At 37.6% G+C, this 25,468-nt stretch overlaps 1 protein-coding gene and 1 long non-coding RNA gene across 5 annotated transcripts in view; one reads left to right on the top strand and one right to left on the bottom strand.

Annotated features, from left to right (window-relative positions):
• The window catches only part of LOC135839729 (uncharacterized), a 134,217-nt gene extending 111,962 nt beyond the window's left edge, over nucleotides 1–22,255 (top strand). Inside the window, exon 2 of the long non-coding RNA XR_010557638.1 lies at nucleotides 22,230–22,255. This is a non-coding gene — a long non-coding RNA (uncharacterized LOC135839729). The remainder of the gene's footprint in view (nucleotides 1–22,229) is intronic.
• Nucleotides 1,048–25,310, bottom strand: LOC135839726 (ubiquitin carboxyl-terminal hydrolase 10-like). Of its 4 annotated transcripts, none has more exons than XM_065355892.1 (12): nucleotides 25,121–25,310; nucleotides 24,007–24,140; nucleotides 23,426–23,539; nucleotides 22,628–22,820; nucleotides 18,980–21,175; nucleotides 14,908–15,121; nucleotides 7,463–7,697; nucleotides 7,204–7,365; nucleotides 6,960–7,121; nucleotides 6,633–6,861; nucleotides 4,856–5,147; nucleotides 1,048–4,326 (listed from the first exon to the last, which is right to left on the bottom strand). In XM_065355892.1, exons 3-12 carry the CDS (start codon nucleotides 23,438–23,440, stop codon nucleotides 4,320–4,322), a joined length of 3,705 nt encoding a protein of 1,234 aa, XP_065211964.1. In that variant the 5' UTR covers nucleotides 23,441–23,539; nucleotides 24,007–24,140; nucleotides 25,121–25,310; the 3' UTR covers nucleotides 1,048–4,319. The 4 variants fall into 4 exon arrangements, with proteins under 4 accessions (XP_065211964.1, XP_065211966.1, XP_065211965.1 ...); XM_065355894.1 differs by having other exon boundaries at nucleotides 22,628–22,742; nucleotides 25,121–25,309; XM_065355893.1 differs by lacking the exon at nucleotides 24,007–24,140.
• Between the last annotated feature and the right edge of the window lie 158 nt (nucleotides 25,311–25,468).

The raw sequence follows: 25,468 nt of genomic DNA, 5'->3' as shown, positions 1-25,468 counted from the left end.
GAGGAGACGAACAAAAAAAGTTTTATGATAAGTTGCCTATCTTGTAAAATGAAGGGGCTACGTGCTTCGCAAAACCAAGAATTTACCAATTTTGAAAAATTCATCAAAAATAAGAAAATGTTTGAATCATTCAAGTGATGTCCCTAACCCATAGTACTCAAGTGGACGAACAAAAAGTGGTATTATGACCAATTGCCTATCTTCAAAATGGAAGGGGCAAACCTGATTCAAAATTTCCAAATTTCAAGTGCCCCAAATTTGAATTTTGAAATTGTGCTTGTCCCTTCAATTTTTAAGATAGGCAATTGGTCATAATAACATTTATTGTTCGTCCACTCAAGTACTATGAGTTAGGGGCATCAATAAAATGATTTAAACATCTTATTTTAAAAGAATTTTTCAAAATAGGTAAATTTTAGTTCAAAAATGGGGTAATTTCTTCAATTTGCAGACAGTAAGAAAATGTTTGTATTATTCAAATCGTGCCCCTAACCCATAATACTTGAGTGGATGAACAAAAAATGTTATCATGACCAATTGCCTAACTTAAAAATTGAAGGGGCACGCACAATTTCAAAATTCAAATTTGGGGCATTCGAAATTTGGAAGTTTTGAATCAGGTTTGCCCCTTCAATTTTGAAGATAGGCAATTGGTCATAATAACATGTTTTGTTCGTCCACTCGAATACTATGGGTTAGGGGCATCATTTGAATGATTCAAACATTTTCTTATTTTTGATGAATTTTTCAAAATGGGTAAATTTCCGGTTTTGCGGAGCACGTAGCACCTTCATTTTACAAGATAGGCAACTTATCATAATAACGTTTTTTGTTCGTCTCCTCGAGTACTATCTACATTTGAATTTAACCAGACGACTCCGGATTCATCCTGTATTGTAAAAAAAATTGAGCGAAATCGAAAGACGTGACTTTCAAAATCGCCTTTTTTTGGTCGAGTTCACTGAGTTCTCATGGAATGATCCACTATAGCTCTAAGGTTAAGCGAACTCACTCAGCTGACATCATTCGTAAAAAAAACACAAAAAGTACCCATTTTAAATAGTAAAAATTTTATTTTGTAGTAACTGTAATAATACACGAATAAATAAAAGTAGCATGAATAACAATACTTCAACTTTTCAACTGGTTCTTTTAACATATATATAATATTCCGTAAGATGCAAACAATCACTGTTTGTAAACATTACACTATTTCATATAATATTAAAAGCTCATTTTGTTAACCTTTTTTTTTTTTTGTTTTCAAATTTATACAAATTTTATATTATTTACTTTTTTGCTTTCGTTTTACAGCGTAACAGCTCTTAATAATTATTAAAACGATATATTGTTTATAAACCGATAATTACATTTAAAAAAGAGAGGAAAAACGAAAAACAAATAACTTGTAATTAAAATAAATACGAACTACAATATTTCCATTAACTTAATTATAGTAGAAGTGATTAAATACGAAAAAAAAAAATCCAAGAAATGTATTACCTACTAATTTTGTATAACAGTTAAATAACAGAAGGCTTTGTTTATTATAAAAAGCGTTAACATTCACACGCGTACCCACATACAATAATAATTTATACACGATATAAACTGCAAACATTAAATATTATGTTTTGAAAACAACAGAGAATAAAACTAAATCTAAGTATCACTTTTTACTTGAATAATTTTTGGCCTGTCGCCGCAGAAACCAATTATTAGAAAAAAAAAATTGAATGAAAAAAAAAATTATACATGTACCTTAGTCCGATATAATACATTTTTTTTCATCGTTAAAACAACGCTAGATTATTCGTATCAACAACAACAACAACAGTGTCGTCTACGATTAGGTATCATTTTTATTAAAAACATGAATACACCTCGCATATATGTTTAACCGTTAGGAATTTTTTTTTAGGAATAACGTATTTTAAGCGTACAAGTGCAACTTGGTGTCGTACATCGGGTTCAACTTTGTCAACTGATTATAGTTATAAAACTAAACAAAAAAAATTAATTCGTTTTCGAACGTCCTAATTACATAATATTATTAATTCAACCAGAACACCTTTGAAAAAAAAATGGCTTAATAAACCGGCTTCGTCGATAAAAAAAAAGAGGGGGAAGGGAAGGATGTGCCAGGAATGTGAAGACGGTTAACAAAAAAACAAAAAAAAAAAATACTAAATAAACGCTCGTAGTAGTAATAATAATAGTAATAGTAATAATAATCATAATCGTAATCGTTAAAAAAAAAGTGAGAATACACGAATAAAAAAAAAATACACCGAATTTTGAAGACTAAATCGACGAGAGGTTCTCTTCAATTTCAATTCGTCGTTCGGCACACACACGAAACTGGTAATAAGAAAAGAAAACGAAACCGAATATAACAAAAATCGCTCGAATGCAAAAATTCGACGAGTTTTACGAGACTAAACGACAAACGGAAACTGCCGAGTTCCGAGAGACTGTGTTACAAAAAAGTAATTTTAAACAACTTCGCAAATTTTCGTCGCATACAAAAAGAAAAAGAAGAAAAAAAAAACATAATTACACAATACAGGTATTAGACTATACGTAACTTGTTCGTCTATCACGTCGTAATACATATTTCAATAATATATTTTTTATCGGTTACTAGAACCAATTAAACTTAATATCGTTAGAAATTTAACGTAACGTCGAAAACACACACGTTCGCGTAGGTATCGAAGGTTTCAAAAGTCTTTTTCCTTAAAATATAATGGTAATTACACGAAAAAATCACGAAAAATAAAATTTCAAAAGAAAAAAGAATAATGATAAAAATAAAACAAAATAAAAATACATATCGTTATATAAAAATCAAATCGCAATCAATTCTTAAACCGAACAAAAAAAAAAAACAAAGGAAAAAAAAAGAAAATGAAAAGAAAAGAACAAAATAATAACAGCGAAGATGTTAAAAACCCGTTCTGGCATAATCAACGTCATTAAATCGGTATTGTTGTATAACAGCCGACGATAAATTCCTATCGAAAAATAATTAAATACGTACAATAAAAAATGAAAAACATTACTTATTAAAAAAAAAAAAAAAAAAACACACGAACGTATACTGATCTATATTTACATGGCAAAAATGTTTAACATCGGAGAAAACACGAAAATCAATGTCTCGTTCGACTTCGTTACTTCATTTTCATTTTTTTCGTCAACTATCGCATTTAACGCGGCACGAATATTAAATTTATTTAGCACTCTATCGATGTAGGTTTACCGCTTACCAACCAATCCTAAATATACATACATCGAATGTATAATACAAATATATGTAGTTTCGCGTACGCGGATAAAATACAGACACTCGTTGCGGTTTTGTCATAAAATTTACGAAAGAACGAAAAAAAAGAGAAAAAAAAACAAAAAAAAAGGGAAGATCAACAAACAAACAAACAAACAAAACAATAAACAAAAAAATGCATCAACAAAAATGTAACAAAAAAAAAATATTCGACATTAAACCAGGCAAAAGCGATAGTTTCGGATACGTTGAATAAGTAAGAAACGATTTTGGGAGATTTTGAAAAGAAATTTCAAATTTAGTACACATATAATAAATCTACATAATATTTTTTCGAATAGACGAACAAGTAAAATTTCAAAAACACCTCACGCGTAATTAATAAGATATAAAATAATTTAATACCCCCCCGTAAAGAGGGGCACCAAAACATGAACAATAATATTTAACATTCCCACAGAATAATATTCAAATAAAGCGATTAAATCGGGTAAAAAATCAAGATACATTCGCAAACATTCAAAAACTAATTTTCCCTACAAATTTTTATATACAACATTATACAAAAAAAAATAAAAATAATAATCATTGGTAAAGTAATTGATAAATCGATATAAATTTCGCTTACTAAATGACTCTATATACACGAGGGGGGCAAAGAAAAAAAAAGGAAAAAAAATAGTTAATAATATTAATGTACAGAAAAGAGAAAAAAAAACACGATACACAAGAAGAGAGGGGATGTATAAAAGTGAGTTGGATCCATTATTAAGTACAGCAAAAATAAATTTCCATTCGGTAAAAACGCGACAAATTTTCCGAATACGGATGAAAATACAATAACGAAAGAACGAACTACACAACATACAGTACGCGCAGCGTGGGAGAAACATACGTCTTTAAACGACAAGAAGAGGCGACGACGACGACTGCGAAAACACGCTTACAGGTGCCGGCACGTTATCAAACTCGCTTAAGTACACAATTCACAAATTACAAGGCACTGGTGAAGGGTTCATTCATCTGCCGATCACATCCTGTATTCGTAACATAAGAAATCAAAGAGAACGTTAATGCGACGACAAATCAGCCTCGAGGGTGATTTCTTCGAGAGAAAAAGCTTGGTTCTCGGGCGACCAGCACAAGTTACACAACCGCAAACTGTGCGTAGGTACTCATTTTACGTTTTAGATAATACCGCGCGGGTCGCCAGAATATTCTGCTAATAGACAGCCGACAGCTTTGATTCATCGAAACTAAATGCAAATTCTTTACTAACTATTCACGAACAGAGTGATTAGCGTTATACATAACGATTAATTACTTTTCAATTTCAGACTCGTAAAGAGATACCACCGATACAACACTACTGAAATAAGTCTATAACCGTGTTTCTGTGCGCTGGCTGGGTTTTTCGGTGTGTTGTAAGAGGACGAATGGGACAATAAATGAGAAAGGGGAAGGAGAAGGAGGAGGAGAAATACGGCGGTGTAAATAATATAAGTATGTTATCGAGAAAACTGTGTGGTTTATCGTAAGCTTAGTCTAGAAGAAAGATCGAGTCACCTTTTTTCAAAAGGAGGCTGCATTAGGGCGGCGATCGTGTCGCACCTACGGTAGTACAACAAATAAGGCACTCGAGGTAAATCCGGTCTCAAAACGTCGTTCTCCGAAACTGTCCACACTCTGGCGTCGTCGTAGCGTACCCAGCCGCCGTAACCGATGTGAAACACGTCCGTGATATAATGGCCTTTGGTCGCTTCGTTACCGTCGTGATAGACGACCGCGAATAATTTGTATTGTCGGCTTTTGCTGGGCGCGGTTTTCGGATGAGAAGGCGACTGCGTCGAAATCAATTCTAAAATAACAAGAACAACAACGACGGATTAGTTATAACAAGTCCTACCAAGTAGATATTTACTGACAGGCATGAAACTCACTACTTTTTAAAAATTTTTTTTTGTGACTTTAGTGACTGAAAAATAGCAAAAAAGTGACCAAAAATTTGAAAAAATGACCTAATTTTTGAGAAATGTGAGCAAAGTGTACATATACTACATGTAGCAATCGTCGGAGAATTGTTTTAGTATTCCCCCCCCCCCTGCATGAGCGTAGCAAAGTATTGATGTATAGTATACTAAGGTGTACCATATTCTGAAAAGTTCGAATTTTGTAGCTCCCACCCCCCTCCACCCCAACATGACCTCAGGAGAGAAAATAATTCTCTATTTAGTCCGGCATATGACAATAGGAGTAATTGCACCCCCCCACCCCCCGCCGATCCTCCGGAACAACTATTTTCTTAAAGGGGACATCCTAAGGAACATTTTAAAGTAAACTTGTCAAAAAAATAGTTGGCCTTACTTACAAAATGGCGGCCATTTTGTAAGTAAGGCAAACTTTTTTTGTTGGCAAGTTTGCTTTAAAATGTTCCTTAGGATGCCCCCTTCAAGAAAAAAGTTGTCCCGGAGGATCGGGGGGGGGGGTGCAATTACTCCTATTGTCATATGCCGGACCAATTTTCTGTAAAAAAAAGTGGGAAGTGGTGAAAAAATCAAAAAAAAGTTATATTCATGAAAATTTCATGTTTCTGCACCAGAATGTTTCTAAATAATCCCCTCCTCAAGAAAAATATTTCCCCGGCCCTTCAAACCATATTGGCCCCCTAGTAAGGAGCCCCTCAAAGTTGAAAAAATCACAAAAAATGATATTAAATCAAAGTTATGGAAAACTTGATGAAATTATCTCATTTTCATATTAGAATTGTTCTACATCACCCCCTTTTCAAGAAAAACCCCATTGTTGGAGCCCCAACTGATTTTGGTTCACTTGCATGGAGCCCCTCAAATTTGGGAAAAATGAAAAAACATTTTAAAATTGATGTCTGTAGAAATTTTTTGCAATGTTTCTCAAAGCCAAAATTCAGAAATTCGTTCTTTTTCTTAAAGTTTTTAAAAGTCTGACATATGTAGGTAGTGTTTTTCTGAGGAATATCGACCAAATCCAAGGATTAAAATATGGAAGAAAAAAATGTATATTGTAATAATATTCATCTTTTTTTCATTTTCTGGGGAAGGAGACAAGTTCCACCTTTTCATCATGTAGACAGGTCATAAAATATTCAACAGTATTTCTAATGAAAATGGACCAAATCCAAGGTAGGTATATGAAGTAGAAAAAAATGTTTTACAGGACAAATCTTTTGGTCACTTCTTTTTGGCCATTTTCGCCGAAATACAAGTGACAAAAAGTCACTCGCGAGTGAAATAGTGACAAAGTCACCTTTCAAGTGACCTAGTTTCATGCCTGAATTACTGGCGACATTCGACCGAGTAGTACTCACTCATATCCAGCTTAAGATCGATTGGAAATTCGACGCTCTTCTTTATCTTTCTGCACGTGTGGTGTTTGTAATCGAAATATTTCAAATGCAAAAGCAACACGTACGGCAGTTCTTCCAGATACTGCTGTTGATACGCGTCCACTTCTTGATTAGTTCTGGACGAGGTGACGCCTTCTAGATTATCGCGTCCGGGCAGCAGTTCGAGCGCCTGTTTTACCGAACTGACTTTCTGCAAACCAAAAAAAAAACAATACATCGACGTCATATCGAGATCCAGATCGAGCGAGTCATCGAATTAAAAATCAATTCACAAACACTCTGACTCACCTCGATATTCAAATGAAGGGTGAAAAACGGTTCGAAAGTGCTGGTACACGGATCGCCGGTTTTAGCCAACACCGAACGCATTTGTCCTCTGAATATATCCGACAGCGGTGTACGCGTTAAAGCCACGTTCGGACGATGCGGTTTGATTTTAGGATGCACTTGCTGCGAAAACATACGAATTAATAATAAATCAAATACTCGATACAACGCGAACGGTGTACGGTGTAGTGTGTACTATTCTTACCTTCCATTCGGAATCGCTGTCATCCGGCATGCCGATATCGGAAGCTATATCGCCGTTGCTGATTTTCTTATTGTTTTTGCTGACGGGCAACGTTTTGGCAGCGAGCTGTGATTTTCGAGCGTGATTCGTGCCGCTATTGGTGCCATCGGCTAATTGGATTAACTGAAAACGTGGCCACACAGAATCGAATATGAAAAATAGCTCGCGATTATTACGTACTATGTAGAACGAACGTAGACGAGTGATGAATATGGCTTACCTCGACCATTTCATCGTTGAGGCCGTTCAAAAGGCACGTTAAAAATTCTTGAGCGTCTTCTTGTTGACCCATAACGAAGGAGGAATTGTTCTGTATTACCGATAGCATGTTGTACATGTAGCTCGGTTCGAATGGTTTGCCGGGTACGATTTCTTGGGGCGCCGAGTCCAATTTTCGCGTCTTGTCGCGACGTGCTTTTTGTGGTACTAGTTTAAACTCTTCGACGAACTGAACCCTGCAAAATGATAACGACCAGAAATAATTAATTATCAAGCGCTCAAACAGTTGAACGTTGTTGACGAAGAACTAGCGAACAAGAACAACTAAACTGCTTCGTGCTAATCAAGTACATCGAGTACGACTTTGATCGAAAGACTACAACTAGTGTAACGTAAATCGAAATAGAGCGAGAATTATTTGAATAAATTTCGTCGTATTCTTCGAGCGACGTATTCGATATAGCAATCGACAACAATGACAAATCACATCGAACGCAATTCACATGGTACCGATTGCTTTTACTAATGGCAAATAAAATGACTTTAAAATACATACATATCAAAAACGATCGTAATCGATAGACGAGTGTAACGACAATCGAAGCAGAGCGAAAATCATTTCGATTAAAATTCGCCGTATTTTTCGACCGACGAATTCGATAATATAGCAATCGACAACAATGACAAATCGCACCGAACACAATTTACATGGTACTGATTGCCGCCAAATCTTACAGTTATAATATTGTACCAAGAATCGAAAGATCGAAAAACGAGTGTAACGTAAATCGAAATCGAACGAGAATTATTTAAATAAATTTCGTCGTATTCTTCGAGCGACGTATTCGATATAGCAATCGACAACAATGACAAATCACATCGAACGCAATTCACATGGTACCGAACGAGCGTCTCGAGAGCAAATATGTGTAACCAATCAGAAGCGAGTTCATTTTTATCTGTTGTCTTTGTCTCTCTTTCCTTCGTTGTTTACGTTTTGGACTTGTATTTTATTTTATGATGGTTTATTATTCTAGTGTATTCCTATATATTTCTATACATATTTTTCTTTAAAAAAAATAAAAATACGTTTTCCAACGTCGTTTTTTCGTCATACAATGTATCATATCATCACATAACGAATAATAAATGAATCAATGTAACATAACTTTACTATCATGTTGAATAATTAATTATTAAAGCTGTATCTACTAGTGTCAAAATTCAAAACGTGTAGTTCGAATTCTCAATAAAGATGATCGTTATGTGCTTGTGACGATATGGCTAATACAAGTGTCATTTCGAATTCTCGATAAAGATGATCGTTTAGTGTTTGTGTTGTGACGATCATCTTCATTGAGAATTCGACGTTTTGAATTTTGATATTGATACTAGTTAAGTACCTACGTACAGCTTTGATATCGTTTAATAATTTAACGTTTACGGTTTAGTAAAGTTATGTTACATTGATTCATTTGTTATTTTATTTGTAATGTGATGATTTATACACATGTATGACAATAAATATACGAATTAATACGAATACACCATCATAAAATAAAATACAAGTCCAAAACGTAAACAACGGAACAAAGAGAGACAACAGATAAAAACTAACTCGCTTCTGATTGGTTACACATATTTGCTCTCGAGATGCTCGTGGTACCGATTGCTTTTACTAATGGCAAATAAAATGACTTTAAAATACATACTTAAGTACATATCAAAAACGATCGTAATCGATAGACGAATGTAACGACAATCGAAGTCGAGCGAAAATCATTTCGATTCAATTTCGCTCTATTCTTCGACCGACGTATTCGATAATATAGCAATCGACAACAATGACAAATCGCACCGAACGCAACTTACATGGTACTGATTGCTGCTAAGTGCTGATGTTAACGCCAAATGAATCTATCTTACAGTTACAGTACTGAACCAAGAATCGAATTCAAAAGATCGAAAGACGAGTGTAACGCAAATCGAAATCGAACGAGAATTATTTAAATAAATGTCGTCGTATTCTTCGATCCACGTATTCAATTTAGCAATCGACAACAATGACAAATCACATCGAACGCAATTCACATGGTACCGATTGCTTTCACCAATGACAAGTTTTATCTAAAATACTGTGTGAGTCATGAAAATATTTGGAAACACGGGTATTGTTATTTCAAAGCAAGAAATTTCGCGAACAAAGATATCAAAATCGAAGCTGAAAACGGCAGGATACAGCCCATTGTTCCCTCTGCATGAATCATCGTTCAACTTTCGTTTTAATCCCCTACATCAAACATGTGAGAAATTTCCAAACTAAAACGGATGAAAAAAACAACCTACAGGGTGCCCAAAAATATCGAGTACCCCTAAGAAAGTTTTTCATTAAAAATATAGGTTGGCAACGTGAAATAGACGCATATGATTGGTGGAATGTTATCTTTCGAGTCCAACTACCAATCATGTGCTATCATTATTATCATTCATTGTGACCAACCAAAGTATTTTAGTAGAAAATTTTTTTAGGGGTACTCGATATTTCTGGGCACCCTGTACATACAGTGATCAACTTTAATATTCGGACACGCGGTTATTTTTATTTTGAAGCAAGAAATTTCGTGAAAAAAGTTTTAAAAATCGAAGCTGAAAACGGCAGGTTGTAGCCCATTGTTTCCTCTGCATGAGTCATCATTCAAACTTCGTTTCAATCACCTACATAAAACGTGAGAAATTTTCAAACTAAAATGGATGAAAAAACTGAGCAACAAAAATATTCGGACATGTGTAATACTCCCATAAGAAATGAGGTGAATTTTCCATTTTCTTCAGAATGAATGAATCTGCATTATGATCAGATCAGTTCAATTTAATAGTCTGTAATTTAAAGTACTTTCTGCTACACATTATGGCTTTAAATCTGTTACAAGATCTTTTAGATGCTCCAGAGGTATGGTGCAAAAGAGAATCAACTAAAAACGACTAAAAAATACATGTGTTTAAATGGGGAAATATTTCTTCTTTTTTTCACATCATACTTCCAGAGCTTCTGAAAGCCCTGGAAATAAATTTAATGCTATATTGTGTTCAGAAAGTATAATAAATTACAGACTATGAGGTTGAAAAGATTTTATCAATGTGCAGATTCAGTCATTCTGAAGAAAATGGAAAATTCACCTCATTTCTTATGGGAGTTTTACACATGTCCGAATATTTTTGTTGCTCACAAGGGAACCCTCCCACATGATAATCTCCGATTTGAATGAAACTTGGACAGGTGGAAAGAGGGCCTCAAAAAACCCCCATCCCTAAATTTTCAGCTGCTGAAGTTGATTTTTCTATTTTTGGCGAGCGTGTGAAGTTTTGTGTATTTTTTATACTTTTTCTCATGTTATGTGTCAAAAAATTCGATTTCTGATGATAATTCCAGATTTGACCGACAGTGGTACTTATCGATTAGGTATCAAGCAGAGACCCTTTGGCCAAAATTTCAGCTGCTGAAGTTCATGTGGTGGGGAGAAACGGCCATTTTTTGAATTCATTCATAACATGGGAAAAAACAGTAAAAAATCTTGTTTCCTGAACGGATGGCCGGATCCGGCCAATGATGGCATGAGTCGATTTGGTATTCGGCAGAGACTGTTTGACCAAAATTTGAGCCCTTGAAGTTCATTAGAAGAGCTTAATTGACTCATTTTTCAAATTTTTCAATGGCATTTAAAAACCAGCAATTGGGCAAAAAATTCAATTTCTGATGATAATTCCAGATCCGGCCGGCAGTAGTATTAGTCAATTAGGTATCAAGCATAGACCCTTTGACCAAAATTTCAGCTGCTGAAGTTCATGCGGTGGGGAGAAACGGCCATTTTTCTAATTTACAGAACAACTTTACCTGTGTATAGAAAACTTCAGACGCTCGTCAAAAATCGAAAAATCAACTTCAGCAGCTGAAAATTGGGGGATGGGGGTTTTTTGAGGTCCTCTTTCCACCAGTCCAAGTTTCATTCAAATCGGAGATTATCATGTGGGAGGGTTCCCTTGTCAGTTTTTTCATCCATTTTAGTTTGAAAATTTCTCACGTTTTATGTAGGTGATTGAAACGAAGTTTGAATGATGACTCATGCAGAGGAAACAATGGGCTACAACCTGCCGTTTTCAGCTTCGATTTTTAAAACTTTTTTCACGAAATTTCTTGCTTCAAAATAAAAATAACCGCGTGTCCGAATATTAAAGTTGATCACTGTAGTTGGGGAGACCGCTTAAGGAGCTATTGCACCCCCCCCCCCAACCGGTGATCCTCCGGGACAACTTTTTTCTCAAAGGGGGAGTCCTGAGGAACATTTCTAGCCCTTGTACTCGAAATAAAAAAAGTGGCTCTACTTGCAAAATGGCGGCCATTTTAATTGACAGGTCAGCCGAAATCACAGATTTTGCGTTCCAATGTAGGACTTGCACGAAATTTATCAAACTGTACAAAGTTAGATCGAAAGATCAGGCAACAATTTATCACCTGTCAAAATTTCAAGTGCCTCAAGTGCGTTTTTCGATTTTTGGTGAATTTTTGAAAATCAAATTTAGGCCAAAAATGAGAGAAAAAAATCAAAATTTTACCAAATTGACCAAGAAAGCTGAAATTTGGGATATACCCTCGTTTCCGACATGGCAAATTGATTGGAAACTGTTTCAAACAGTTTTGAGCAGTTCTGGAGCCTCCGGCAGATTTTTGGAACTCATCAAAATGGAGTTGGATAGCCGAAATTTACTCTGCAAACTAATTTCAATACGCTAAGAAGTCAACTGCAGGAGGATTTCAAGTTGTTTTGGAGCCTCCAGCGGATTTCTGAAACTTTGAATTTTCACAAAATTTCATCAAATGGCGATGGAAAGCTGATATTTACTCTACACTCCAATTTTCAACACCCTCTGAAGACGACTTCGGGTGGTTTTAAGTCATTTTGGAGCCTTCCAGCGACTTTTTGAAAATTACTGGAGAGTCATTCCACGTCAATTACATCAAGAAGTGGTAGGAGGGTTCGGCGATTTTTTTGAAATTTTTCCTGCGGAAGATCTCCCGAAGGGATGACCAATGGCGCAAATCGCAGCCCTCTAGCCCATTTTTAAAGGCAGACAGGGGGTGTCAAAGTTTTTTGTGAACCTAAATAACATCATCCATTTCAGCAGTGGATTACTCGATAACCGCGATACCTACCAAAATGAAGCATTTTCCCATAGTTAGAGATTTTGAAAGGCTTTTTGGTGATATCATAAATATCAGTGTTGCCACTTTTTTTCGTACAAAAAATTAGCTCAAAAAGTTTCGAAACGTAGTTTTTATATCGTTCCGACTCTCAAAAATTCTGAAAAAAATATATTATGGACAACTTTTCATATTGAACAAGATATTTAAAAATCGGGATGGTAACATGTTGCAAAGTTGATTTTAAAAAATTCAAAGTTTGCGAAAAATGCGATTTTTTGATTTTAAAACATGAAAAAAACTAAAAAAAGTTCTGATAGGTGAAGGTGACCCATTTGACGCCTATTTTTACGTATCTGTTGAAAAAGTTTTTAAACACTCTTTCACTCGATGAAATGAACTCCTCGCAAAACAATCAAAATTCGAAAAAATTCAATTTTCAATTTCAAACATCAAAAAAAGTTTAAATTTATTCAGTTGCCTTAGTATGACCTCTTTCTGACGTATTTCATGAAAAAGTTTATAAAAATTACTCTCACAACAAAAAAATATAAAATTCGTTCATTTTTTGATTCTTTTCGAATTTTGATTTTTTTTGTGTGGAGTTCATTTCATCGAGTGAAAGGGTTTTTTCAACTTTTTCAGCGGATACGTAAAAATAGGGGTTAAATGGGTCAACTTCACCCATCAGAACTTTTTTTCATGTTTTAAATCAAAAAATCGCATTTTTTCGCAAACTTTAATTTTTTTTAAACCATCTTTGCAACATGTTACCATCCCAATTTTTTACTTAATATGTGGTTCAGCATAAAAAGTTGTCCATAATATATTTTTTTCAGAATTTTTGAGAGTCGGAACGATATAAAAACTACGTTTTGAAACTTTTTTGAGCTAATTTTTTGTACGAAAAAAAGTGGCAACACTGATTTTTACGATATCACCAAAACGCCTTTCAAAACCTCTAACTATAGGAAAAATGTTTCATTTTGGTAGGCATCGCGGTTATCGAGTAATCCACTGCTGAAATGGATGATATTTTAGGTTCACTGAAAACTTTGACACCCCCTGGCTGCCTTTAAAAATGGGCAAGAGGGCTATGATTTGCGCCATTGGTCATCCCTTCGGAAAGTCTTTCCACGGGAAAAATTTCAAAAAAATCGCCGAACCCTCCTACCACTTCTTGGTCCAACTGACGTGGAATGACCCTGGAAGGAGCCTCCAGCAGATTTTTGAAACTTGAAATTCCCGCAACATTTTACCAAATGGAGTTGGAAAGCCGAAATACTCTGCCTAATTTCAATACGATATTAAGTCGACTACATGGTGGTTTCAAATGGTTTTGGAAATTTCAATTTTCCAAGAAACGCCATACGACCTTTCAAAAAGTCGCTGGAGGCTCCAAAACGACTTGAAATCCACCAGCAGTAGACTTCTTAGCGTATTGAAATTACATGTAGTTTGCAGAATGAATTTCAACTTTCTATCTCCGTTTGATGAAATTTTGGAGAAATTTCAAGTTTCAAAAATCTACTGGAGGCTCCAGTAATTTTCAAAAAATCGCTGGAGGCTACAAAACGACTTGAAATCCTCCTGCAGTTGACTTCGTAGCGTATTGAAATTAGTTTACAGAGTAAATTTCGGTTATCCAACTCCGTATGATGAAATTTTGTGGGAATTTCGAGTTCCGAAAATCTTCTGGCGGCTCCAGAACTGCTCAAAACGGTTTGAGACAGTTTCCAATCGACTTGGCAGGTCGAAAATAAGGAATACCCCAAATTTCAGCTATCTTGGTTAATTTGGTGAATTTTTGAAAAATTTTCACGTTCGATGTAGCGGATTAAAACGAAAGTGTTGAATGACGACCCATGCAGAGGAAACAATGGGCTACAACCTGCCGTTTTTAGCTTCGATTTTGATGACTTTTTCACGAAATTTCTCGCGTGTTTCCGAATATTTTCGTGCCTCACAGTACGTATAAACAACAACAACAACGGTTGTAATCGAAAGAGTACATAGCGTAATGTAACGTAAGTCGAAATCGAGCGAAAATTAATACACAATTTCGCCGTATTCTTCGAGCGACGTATTCGATATGGCAATCGACAACAATGACAAATCGCACACCGAACGCAATTTACATGGTACTGATTGCGGCTAATATTAATGCTAAATAACGAGAACTTATCGAATAAATCACTAAGCACGTGGTTGTTTGGTAAGTTGTAAAATATACTCGCAGTAAGACTTACATGCTATCGATAATCGGTAAGTGTTGTTTGGTAGCTGCTTTCGTTTTGTGATGGTGTAAATTATGAGATATGAATTTCATCAAATTGTAAAACGGCGGGCAGGCGAGTAACGCTTGAAGAATCGCGTTTATGTAGCAATAATTGCTTTTATTTTCTAATCCGCGAGGTTCGATGTTGACCGCTCTGTGATCCAATTTGTAATTTTTCAGCAATTCTGCAAAAAAATACGAGAAAAAAACAAACTTGATTAATTCTGCGTGTAGGCAAAAGTACTAGATATTAAAATAAATAAATAAATAAAAAATAAGCTTGGAAGACGTGTATCGCGCGCACGAGCGTGGCTATTTTCAACATTGTGAAAAGTAGCGCTGGTAGCCGGCGTCGAAATTTTACTATGCCCGTAAACTGCACACCACAAGAGCATTTCAAGACTCGCGTGGCCGGCTTAATAGTACGGGGTATAAAGTACAATAGTACATATAAGTTCTACATAAAAGTATACGAGATTATGTAGCGATTCGGTCCTTTGACGTTACAGCATGTCGGCCAGTAACGCCATACACATGGAACGCAATTGCTATGCCCGAATTGCGAACTACAGTCGTACTAAAAAGACAACGTAGCTGTTAAGTACGGGGCATTTTTGCAAGATTTCAAGGTTGCAGTTGCAACAATACATATTATAAAGTACATAAGAGGTACACTTGACTAGATTTTGTGTAGCAGTTCGATTCTTTGACGTTAGGACAAGTTCGCCGCTAACGCCATACACACTGAACGCGATTACTATGCCCGAATTGCGAACCACAGTCGTACTAAAAAGACAACGTAGCTGTTAAGTACGGGCATGTTGGCATAGTTGCAACAATACATATTAAAAAGTACATAAGAAGGTACACTAGACTCGATTTTGTGTAGCAGTTCGATTCTTTGACGTTAGGACATGTTCGCCGCTAACGCCATACACACTGAATGCGATTACTATGCCCGAATTGCGAACCACGGTCGTATTAAAAAGACAACGTAGCTGTTAAGTACGGGTGCGGCGCATTTGCACCAATTTCTTAGTTTACATAGGTCGTATTATAAACAAAAACATTGTTTCGCGCGTTCTTTGGTGACATCGAAATCGCTCGTACGAGTACAGATATCACCATACACACTAGCAACGAAATTCGCTTTACCCCAACGTCGGAACTATTCTCATCACGAGCGCATAGCGAATAAGTTAGTTGTGTTTCATTGGGGGTAAGAAGACATCTACGAGCATAATTAAGGTCTATATGATTATTGTATTAAGTGTTCGATACTCTCGATCCAACTAATATGTAGTTGTTTGCAAACCATAGCTTATCTACAAAGGAATAATCTATCGAGTAAAAACCTAGGTATTTTTTCTCACAAGGGAACTTGAGGTGTCACACTCCGATTTGAACGAGACCGCGATTTTTGGAAAGAGCATAGTCTAAAACCCCTGAAACCAAATTTTCAGCAGCCCAAGTTGATTTTTCGATTTTTGGCGAATTTTTGAAAATTCAAAATTGACTGTTTTTGGCGATTTATGTCTTTCTTAGAAAAAAGTACGTATTTGATCGATAAAAATGGTCAAAATAAGACCCAAAACTAATATTAATTACCAAAATTCAAATTTTACCCTTTCCAGCCATTCTGGAGCCTCCAGTGCGATTTTTCAATTTCTCCAGAATTTTGAATTTGCCCCAGAAGGCGTGAATATGCAGTTGGGCAGCTAAAAATCGAGTTGTGTATTATACTCGACCTGTTTAACGAGTTTATCTACATTTGAACCGATTTTGGAAGTGACACCTCAAAAGTGGCTTTTTGACCAGCTTTTATCAAAATTAAAAAATCCAAAAAATCAGAAGTTTCCCGTCTGTGTGGAAATTTTTGAAATTCACGTGAATCGCTGTATTTTGTCCGTAACTAACCCCCCAAATCAAAGTTTCACAATTTCCAGCCATTCTGGAGCCTCCAGCGCGATTTTTCAATTTCTCCAGAATTTTTAATTTGCTCCAGAAGGCGTGAATATGCAGTTGGGCAGCTAAAAATCGAGTTGTGTATTATACTCGACCTGTTTAACGAGTTTATCCACATTTGAGCCGATTTTGAGAGTGACACCTTAAAAGTGGCTTTTTGACCAGCTTTTTTCAAAATTAAAAAATCCAAAAAATCAAAAGTTTCCCGTTTGTGTGGAAATTTTCGAAATTTACGCGAATCGCTGTGTATTGTCCAAAACTAACCCCCCAAATCCAAATTTCACAATTTTCAGCCACTTTGGAGCCTCCAGCGCGATTTTATTCAATTTCTCCAGAACTTCGAATTTGCTTCAGAAGGCGTGAATATGAAATTAGGCAGCTAAAAATCGAGTTGTACACTACACTCGACCTGTTTAACGAGTTTATCCACATTTGAGCCGATTTTGAGAGTATCGCCTCAAGAGTGGTTTTTTGAGGTGTCACTCTCACTCCAAAACGGCTGGGAATGGTAGAATTTGCGCTCCGGGGGTTAGTTCTTGAAAAAATACAGCAATTCGCGCAAATTTCAAAAATTTCCTCACAAACGGTTATCTTTTGAATTTTTGGATTTTTTAATTTTGAAAAAAGTTGGTCAAAAAACCATTCTTGAGATGTTACTCTCAAAATCGGTTCAAATGTAGATAAACTCGTTAAACAGGTCGAGTATAATACACAACTCGATTTTTAGCTGCCCAACTGCATATTCACGCCTTCCGGAGCAAATTCAAAATTCTGGAGAAATTGATAAATCGCGCTGGAGGCTCCAGAATGGCTGGACATTGTGAAATTTGGATTTGGGGGGGGGTTAGTTTTGGACAATACACAGCGATTCACGTGAATTTCGAAAATTTCCACGCAAACGGGAAACTTTTGATTTTTTTGATTTTTTTAATTTTGAAAAAAGTTGGTCAAAAAGCCACTTTTGAGGTGTCACTCTCAAAATCTGCTCAAATGTGGATAAACCCGTTACACAGGTCGAGTGTAATATACAAGTTGATTTTTAGCTGCCCAACTTCATATTCACGCCTTCTGGAGAAATTGAAAAATCCCGCTGGAGGCTCCAGAATGGCTGGAAATTGTGAAATTTTGAGTTGGAAGGTTATTTACGGACAAAATACAGCGATTCGCACGAATTTCAAAAATTTCCTCACAAACTGGAAACTTTTGATTTTTTGGATTTTTCAATTTTGAAAAAAGCTGGTCAAAAAAAGCCACTTTCAAGGTGTCACTCTCAAAATCGGCTCAAATGTGGATAAACTCGTTGAACAGGTCGAGTATAATACACAACTCGATTTTTAGCTGCCGAACTTCATATTCACGCCTTCTGGAGCAAATTCAAAATTCTGGAGAAATTGAAAAATCGCGCTGGATGCTCCAGAATGGCTGGAAATGGTGAAATTTGGATTTAGGTAATTAATATTAGTTTTGGGACTAATTTTGACCATGTTTATTGATCAAGTACGTGCTTTTTAAAAAAACGCATAAATCGCCAAAAACAGAAATTGAATTTTCAAAAATTCGCCAAAAATCGAAAAATGAACTTGGGCAGCTGAAAATTTGGTTTTGTGGGTTGTAGACTATGGTCTTTCCAAAAATCGCGGTCCCGTTCAAATCAGAGTGTGACACCTCAAGAGGTTCCCTTGTCAGTTCCACTTTCAACGAACCATATAACATGAATGGAGTTAGATATTCAATTTTCATTTTCTCGATAGCTTTACTTAACGGATAAAAGATACCAGCTACAACATCGGAAAAATGCCGGAAAGTAAAACTCTGTTCGCAAATCGAAAGTGTCACCGTAATACTAATAACAACAACAAGTAATAAAAGTGCAACAGCAGACAATGTAACGAAAACGTCGCATTCTCGAAACAATAATAATATCGACAACGAGCCTAGCGACGCTCGTTTTGTTGTAGCACCGAACAACAATATCAAATCGCACATCTAGCGATCGATATGGTACCGAGTGCGTCAGATATGTACATACGAAAGTACCTAATTTGGTAGGAATAAGGGTAAGGGTGCGATAAACTTACCTCCGATTTTCGGAAGCACCGTGTCGTCGGCGAGCGAAGGTGAAGACAACTTGTAGCCAGAAGGTTTGCCTCTGTGAGAGGACGACATCGAAGAAGGCATACCGTTGAGCGATGAATTGCCGGACGATGAAGATTTACTCGACGTGTTTTCGATAGCGTGGTGATGCGCGGCCATCGACTTGGCTGCCGCGCCGGTAAAGTGTTCGCCGGAAGAATTTCGTAGAGCTGCGCCGGTGGCCGATAGCGAGGACGACGACGACGACGTCGACGACCCGGTAGGCGGGTGCGATATCGACGAAACTTTCGATTTCGTGGCGGACGGGCCTTCCTTGAATAACGACGCCCACGATTTTTTACAGTTGCTTTGCACGACCGCAGGCGGTGGCGGCGGCGGCGCTTGTTCTTCGATAATTTGGTTGCTTTTAGCAGCGGCGTCCGAAGAAGAAGGCGTACTTCTCACGGCAGACAGATCGTATCCGGAAGAAGAAGAAGAAGAAGCGGTATCTGGTGACGAATTGGTTTTACCGTTCAAGTGGTGCTCGCTGTTGGTAACTACCGCCGTGTTGGATGCGTTCCACGAGACCGGTGCTGCGGCGCCCGACGAGCACGAAGAAGACGACGACGAGGAGCAAGACGACGTGTAGCTGGTTGCGGGCGCGATGCTGCCGCCACTGGCCGAAATGTCGTTCGATCTGGCGTCGGTTTCGCAAGCGCTCGAGATATTACTAACGTTGCCGGCGTCGTTACAGTCGATTTTATCGGCCGCCGCTGTACTGTCGTCGGTCACGTCATCCGCGCCGACGCCGGTTTCTTTGCAATCGGTAATGCGTAAATCGTTGGTCAGCGAGCAAACATTATCAACCTTTGCGGCGGTAACGGTGTCGCTGTCGGCGGTACGCGAACCCGATACGTACACTATACTATTCGTAACGGCGACCGATTCGTTGATGGCTGCCGTCTCTGGTAACGTACAACTGTCTACTACGGTAACGTCTTTGCGAACGGACCCGTCCGTTTGCGCGTAACTAGCGGTAGCCGCGTTCTTTTGATTTTCTGGCTCGAACGGAGCCGAATCGGCCATCAGGTTAGAATTCTTGTATACGGTTTCGTTTGACGGCGTCACGGCGTTCTCTTTAACGTTGAAGCTATCGTTTTCGCCGCCGCGATTCACAGACGACGCAGACGACCCGTGCGGAGGCTGTTGTTGATGTTGTTGTTGTTGTTGCTGCTGCTGTTGTTGTTGATGATGATGATGTTGATGGTGCTGCTGATGCGGGGGTGGCAAGTCGGACGGCGGATGAGCCATCGATACGGATACGGGCACGGTAACGGTGGAATGCGGCGATATGCCGTTATCGGTCGAGTAGACGGCGGCCGGTCCGGAATTGTAAATGGGAGCGTGGTGGTACATTGGCACGGCCGGCGGATGCGGTATGTATATGGGGCTGCCGGTTGCGTGCTGGGCCGAAGTCATGTGCGGCGGCGGATGCGGCGGGCCAGTCGGCGAGAAATACGGATAGCTGTACTGCATTCCCAGCGGCATGAAATTGGGCTGATGATGCGGCGGTGGCGGCCCCGTCATCGCCATACTGGTCGCCGGCATCGTCGGCGCAGAAAGATCGTTTCCGCCACCGCCGCTACCGCTCGAGTCTTGACCCATGTTCAGAGCGGACGGCGGAGGTTGCTGTGCATTGGCCGATGCTGCGGCCGCCGACGTGGCATACGACACCGAACAATCGTTAGCGCCGCCTTGCTTGTCGGACGCCATTTTCGCACCACCGCCGCCGCTCTTACCATTGTTGCGACCTGCCGATCCGCCACTGCTGCCTCCGCTACCGCTACTTGCTCCTCCACCGCCGCTGCCGCCTCCTCCGCCTCGATTGACGTTCGGCTGCGGTTGCGGCGTGTTCGGATCGCCGCCGGTCGGTATACTAGTCGCGTACGAAGTCGGATACGGTATCGGCGAGTTCACGTAGCCCTGAACGCTGACGCCGGACGGTATGCTGCCGACGTACAGGTGATTCGACAATGGCGGCATCATCTGGTACAAATGGTGCGGTTGCATTGCCGAGCCGGCCGGTAAACCGACGCCCGGCGGCGGAAACGACGTCGTTCCCGATCGTTCGTCTTCCGCATTCGTTTCGCTTTCCGTTCCATCGCTCTCTGATTGTCGGCCGTTCAAGATTGGAGTATTGCCTGCGAAAAAAAAAACACGTATGTATTTGACGTTAGCAACTTCTTGATACGTTCGAGTCGTTCGTGGGAGTCATTTTTATTTTTAATCCATTAATTTTCGACCTCCCACACAATCTACACGACTAACTTGGATTGCAAAATGAAAAATGATACGCTTTCTGAATTATTTCTGGCACATGAGAAAGTGAAAATTTCGACAATTTGTGTAAAAAAAAAAAAAAAAAAAAAGAAGCGAGATTTGGTCAATTTTAGCAAAAGGCAAGCCCTTTTTACACAATTTTTGCAAAAAGCAACTTTTTGGAAATTACTGGAAAGAATTGAGACACTCGCAGCTTTCCACAATCTCGTCAATATTCAACTTCAGTATTTCCCCACACAGAAGCACTCTTACGGAAGAAAAATTACCGCATTTGGCTGCACTGGTAAAACAAAACGAAACAAAATAGCACCAAATCAACGATTCGACAATAATTTCACTTTATCCAAATCTGATCTCCCTCCTTAACGAGGATGATTCGTGAGAGACATTAAAAATTTCTATACGTAGCGAGTAAACACTTTCAAAATTGTAAATAAATTCAAAAAAAAAAACAAAAAAATGGCTGTTACGTTCTCGAGACATATATTTTGAAAAATACTTTCCAAATCGTAGAAATTTCATCATTCGGAATTACGAATTTTCTAACTAAGCAAAGGATAACAAGCGAACTCCTCAGCTGATTCATAACGCTCAAAGTACCAAGAGGAGCTCGATGGTTGATTATACGTATTTTTTCCACGCCACTCGTATAGCTCTCACAAATCATCTAACGCAAACGACTATGTATCGAGAAAATATCTTCGAATTGTCGAGCAATGATCAGAGATTATTTTCTCAAATGTAAATAAAAATTTCTTTCGTTATACCAAAGAATGTACTCGCACCGTCCTTTCGAATTCTCCAAGTCAATACCTACTTTCAAGTATTCTCCAAATTGAAATGTTTTTCGTTCAACGAAATGATAGGTAAATGAATAAACAGAAGAATAAGAACAAGACCACGACGACGAAGAAGAAGACAGAAAAAAAAAAAAAAAGAAAGACATCGCATCGTTAACAATACAACTTCAACCATGAATAATAATATTCGTGAACGTTATGTAACTCGACAGTCGTATACGAATAAATATTCATTAATTTCTACATCGTATATCGCTCGCTTAGTACCCTTTATTAACATCTATGTGATTTTCATTACGCTGTTACCGGCGTTCTCGACTCAAAACTTGAAAAATTATTGTACAAACGAAAGACGAAGAAAAAAAAATATACGAGAAAATAAGTCTGCTTAGTTTGGCTTCGATGCGAATACAATATTATAAAATTACAAAGGTATACGTGAAAAGTTCAGCGTACGTATAAGTAAAGTAATTACAAAACACGAAGAATAAAATAAGTAAAAAATATATTTACCATATGGCGGAACGGGATACCAATGGGTCTGGTTCGGATCCACCGCGTAGTTGGGATAAACGTGCGACGTGGGTACGGGAACATAGTATGGAACTTGGATATACCTACCAGGACCCTGTACAAACAACACAGGATGAGGTTGATTAACTTCCGAAGGATCACTCATATCAGAAGGATCCTGCGTCTCATTAGCCTATAAAACATCGCAATATTCAAAATTCAACCGCATCGCACAATTAACAACGCATTCCAGCATTTTAAACAAGACGTTATCATCGAACCAATACTTCTGTAGAGAGTATTGAACTATGAAAAATCATATTACTCACCAAATCAGACGCATTTTCAGTCGTAAAACATCGAGGAAGACAAAAAGATGGAAGATTTTCGCAGCTAAGCAGCCTTAAAAATTGGGCTTAATTTTTTCAATTTAAAATATTTCAACTTCGGTTTCCACACCGTACTTTTAGTTTCATTAACGAGCCCAGAATAAATCGGACGGCCATTTTTCAAATGATTTGTTTCGCACTTTCAATAGTTGAACGAAAAAGAACATTAAAAATAACCCAAAATCAACACTACGAAATTATTAAGAATTGATATCAACCAATGACGAGATTTTCGTCGAAATTCTCTTCATTTTGTCGAAGATAATGCGTACGATTTGGTAAGTAATAGAAGAAAAAATTTTACGTTCGATTACGAGAATAAGATTTAAAATCACCTTATAATACAACATACAATAATTGGAATGCATTGAACACATAGAAGACGAAGAATTTAAAATACACTATGTACCTGTGGAAAAAACATATCCTGTGCTGTAAAGACTGCAGGCTAGTTTTCGATGCGTAATGCACAGTTTCTCCTTTATCAACGCCCATGCAAAACTACGATGGTCAAAACCCATATCTGAAACAAATAACAAAAACATTAGCTATAAAAGTCTGAATGGCCGGGCAAGAATCGGAGTTTGACAACGTCATCTCTCATTCGATACACGTTCAAAGGTTATACTTGGCTTTGTTCTCGCGTATTCGCCTTCCATAGCAACAATTACAAGTCGAATATGACAATTTTCACTTATCAACTACGAGTGAACTCGAATAAATCGAGGCAACTATTTACAAAACGGTATTATCACTCGAGCCAACAGTGCAAGTATATTCGACAATAGACACTAGCCTCAAAGATAATGAAATCAATGTACGTACGTTATCAGCGTACCATTAATAATACCGTAAGTAAGCAAGCAGGTAGCAACAGTATAACGGACTCATTCGGTCACATCGAGCAATTAAAGAGACATACGAGTTGGTTTTTCAAATTTTCGATTGTTGTACTCGAAATGTAAGTAAATTCCAACGGTTCATACGTACCATTTACTTTCGCACTCGCATAATTACGGCAATACTCATTTAGACGTAGGACGAAAATTTATATCGAATCAATTAAATCAAACGGTTTTCTTTTCACAACATTAAACGAACGGAATATCATATCAAATCACATCCTGAAATTGAAAATGAACAATTATTAAAAACAATTCGTCAATAACTGTAACAAATTCAAGCCATGTAACGTAAATGATAGGTCTCTCTCCTTCGATAGTTTCTCAACACGATTTAGTACGATTTCCATTCTTCGAGTTTTGGATTACTGGACATGTGTGTAATCGTCTATCTGTGTACTAATGAGCTAGAAATGATTTCGAGAGATTTCCTTCAATCGTCACCAGACAAATTGCGTTCGTTAACGTTTTTACGAGATACTGATTCGAAATACAAGTGAACATCAATCGAAATACACATGGAAACGACGTAATGACAACGCGTATTATACACCATGTATTTTGTCATTACACATTAACGTATCACTTCGTATGCAGAATATTATATCGTGACGAATGCGGGCAAACGAAAGCATCGAATCCGTTGAAATTTCATTTTCAAACCACAAACAAATGAAATCCAGTCGCGAATTTCAACATACAAACGGATGAGAAGTTTACTCTCGTAGAGGGCTAAAATATGTAACGTTCACGGGGGTTCGTAATGTTGGTAAATAGAGAGGCGAGGTTAATGTTGAATATTGAAGAGTACGCAAACGAACAGAATCGATGAGAATAATAATTCGATGCACTCAAATTGAGATTTCTGTTACGTCATAATTTCGAAAAAACCTATCAGTGAATGCTACCATAGGCTCATACTTGGAAGAAGGCGAGGAGTACAACGAATGGGACGAATGCGAAGGAAGATATTGATAGCAAACGAGAATGAAATAACAACGAAATAGATATCGATCATTAAACAAGCAAATGAAGCAAAAATATAAAAATTACCAACATTCGATAATTATATCGTATAAGCCCACGTGTGCCGCAATGTAAAAATAGCCATGGCAATGTTAAGCCTAAAAATATTACACAAAAGGTTTGATCCAAGTGACCGCGAACCATGTACGAATTATCAATGATTGAATTCTACTAACCTTTCAGTGGAGACCATCGTGGAACGATCCAATTTTCGATACATTGAATTCAAACATGAAATAATTGAAGAATATGACTTCCTCTTCCGGCGATACCCAAAAATATAGAAAATTTTGTCCTGTCTTCAAAAAGTGAAAAATTATAAATGGTGAGGAACAGAGGAACTTTGAAATCCACACTCGCAGTAGCATTGGCATTGGCCACAGTCCAAACAAACTCAATTTTTGTCCAATCATTCCATAATCGAGTAGGTATTACGACGTGAACCTATATTATACAATTTTTAGAAATGAAAATAGTTGTATTTTTAGAACAATGTCGCAAAATAATGCAACAATTTTACAAAG

The sequence above is a fragment of the Planococcus citri genome, chromosome 3 (assembly GCF_950023065.1).
Source record: "Planococcus citri chromosome 3, ihPlaCitr1.1, whole genome shotgun sequence".
Classification (NCBI taxonomy): Eukaryota; Metazoa; Arthropoda; class Insecta; order Hemiptera; family Pseudococcidae; genus Planococcus; species Planococcus citri.
Note: the sequence above shows the minus strand (reverse complement) of the source record. Positions and strands in the feature narration are given on the sequence as shown.

Coding starts and splice junctions, on each gene's coding strand:
- LOC135839726 (XM_065355892.1), bottom strand. Junction 7,122..7,203: donor ACAGCGATTCCGAATGGAAG/GTAAGAATAGTA, acceptor ATGTTTTCGCAG/CAAGTGCATCCTAAAATCAA. Junction 5,148..6,632: donor CGATCTTAAGCTGGATATGA/GTGAGTACTACT, acceptor TTGTTATTTTAG/AATTGATTTCGACGCAGTCG.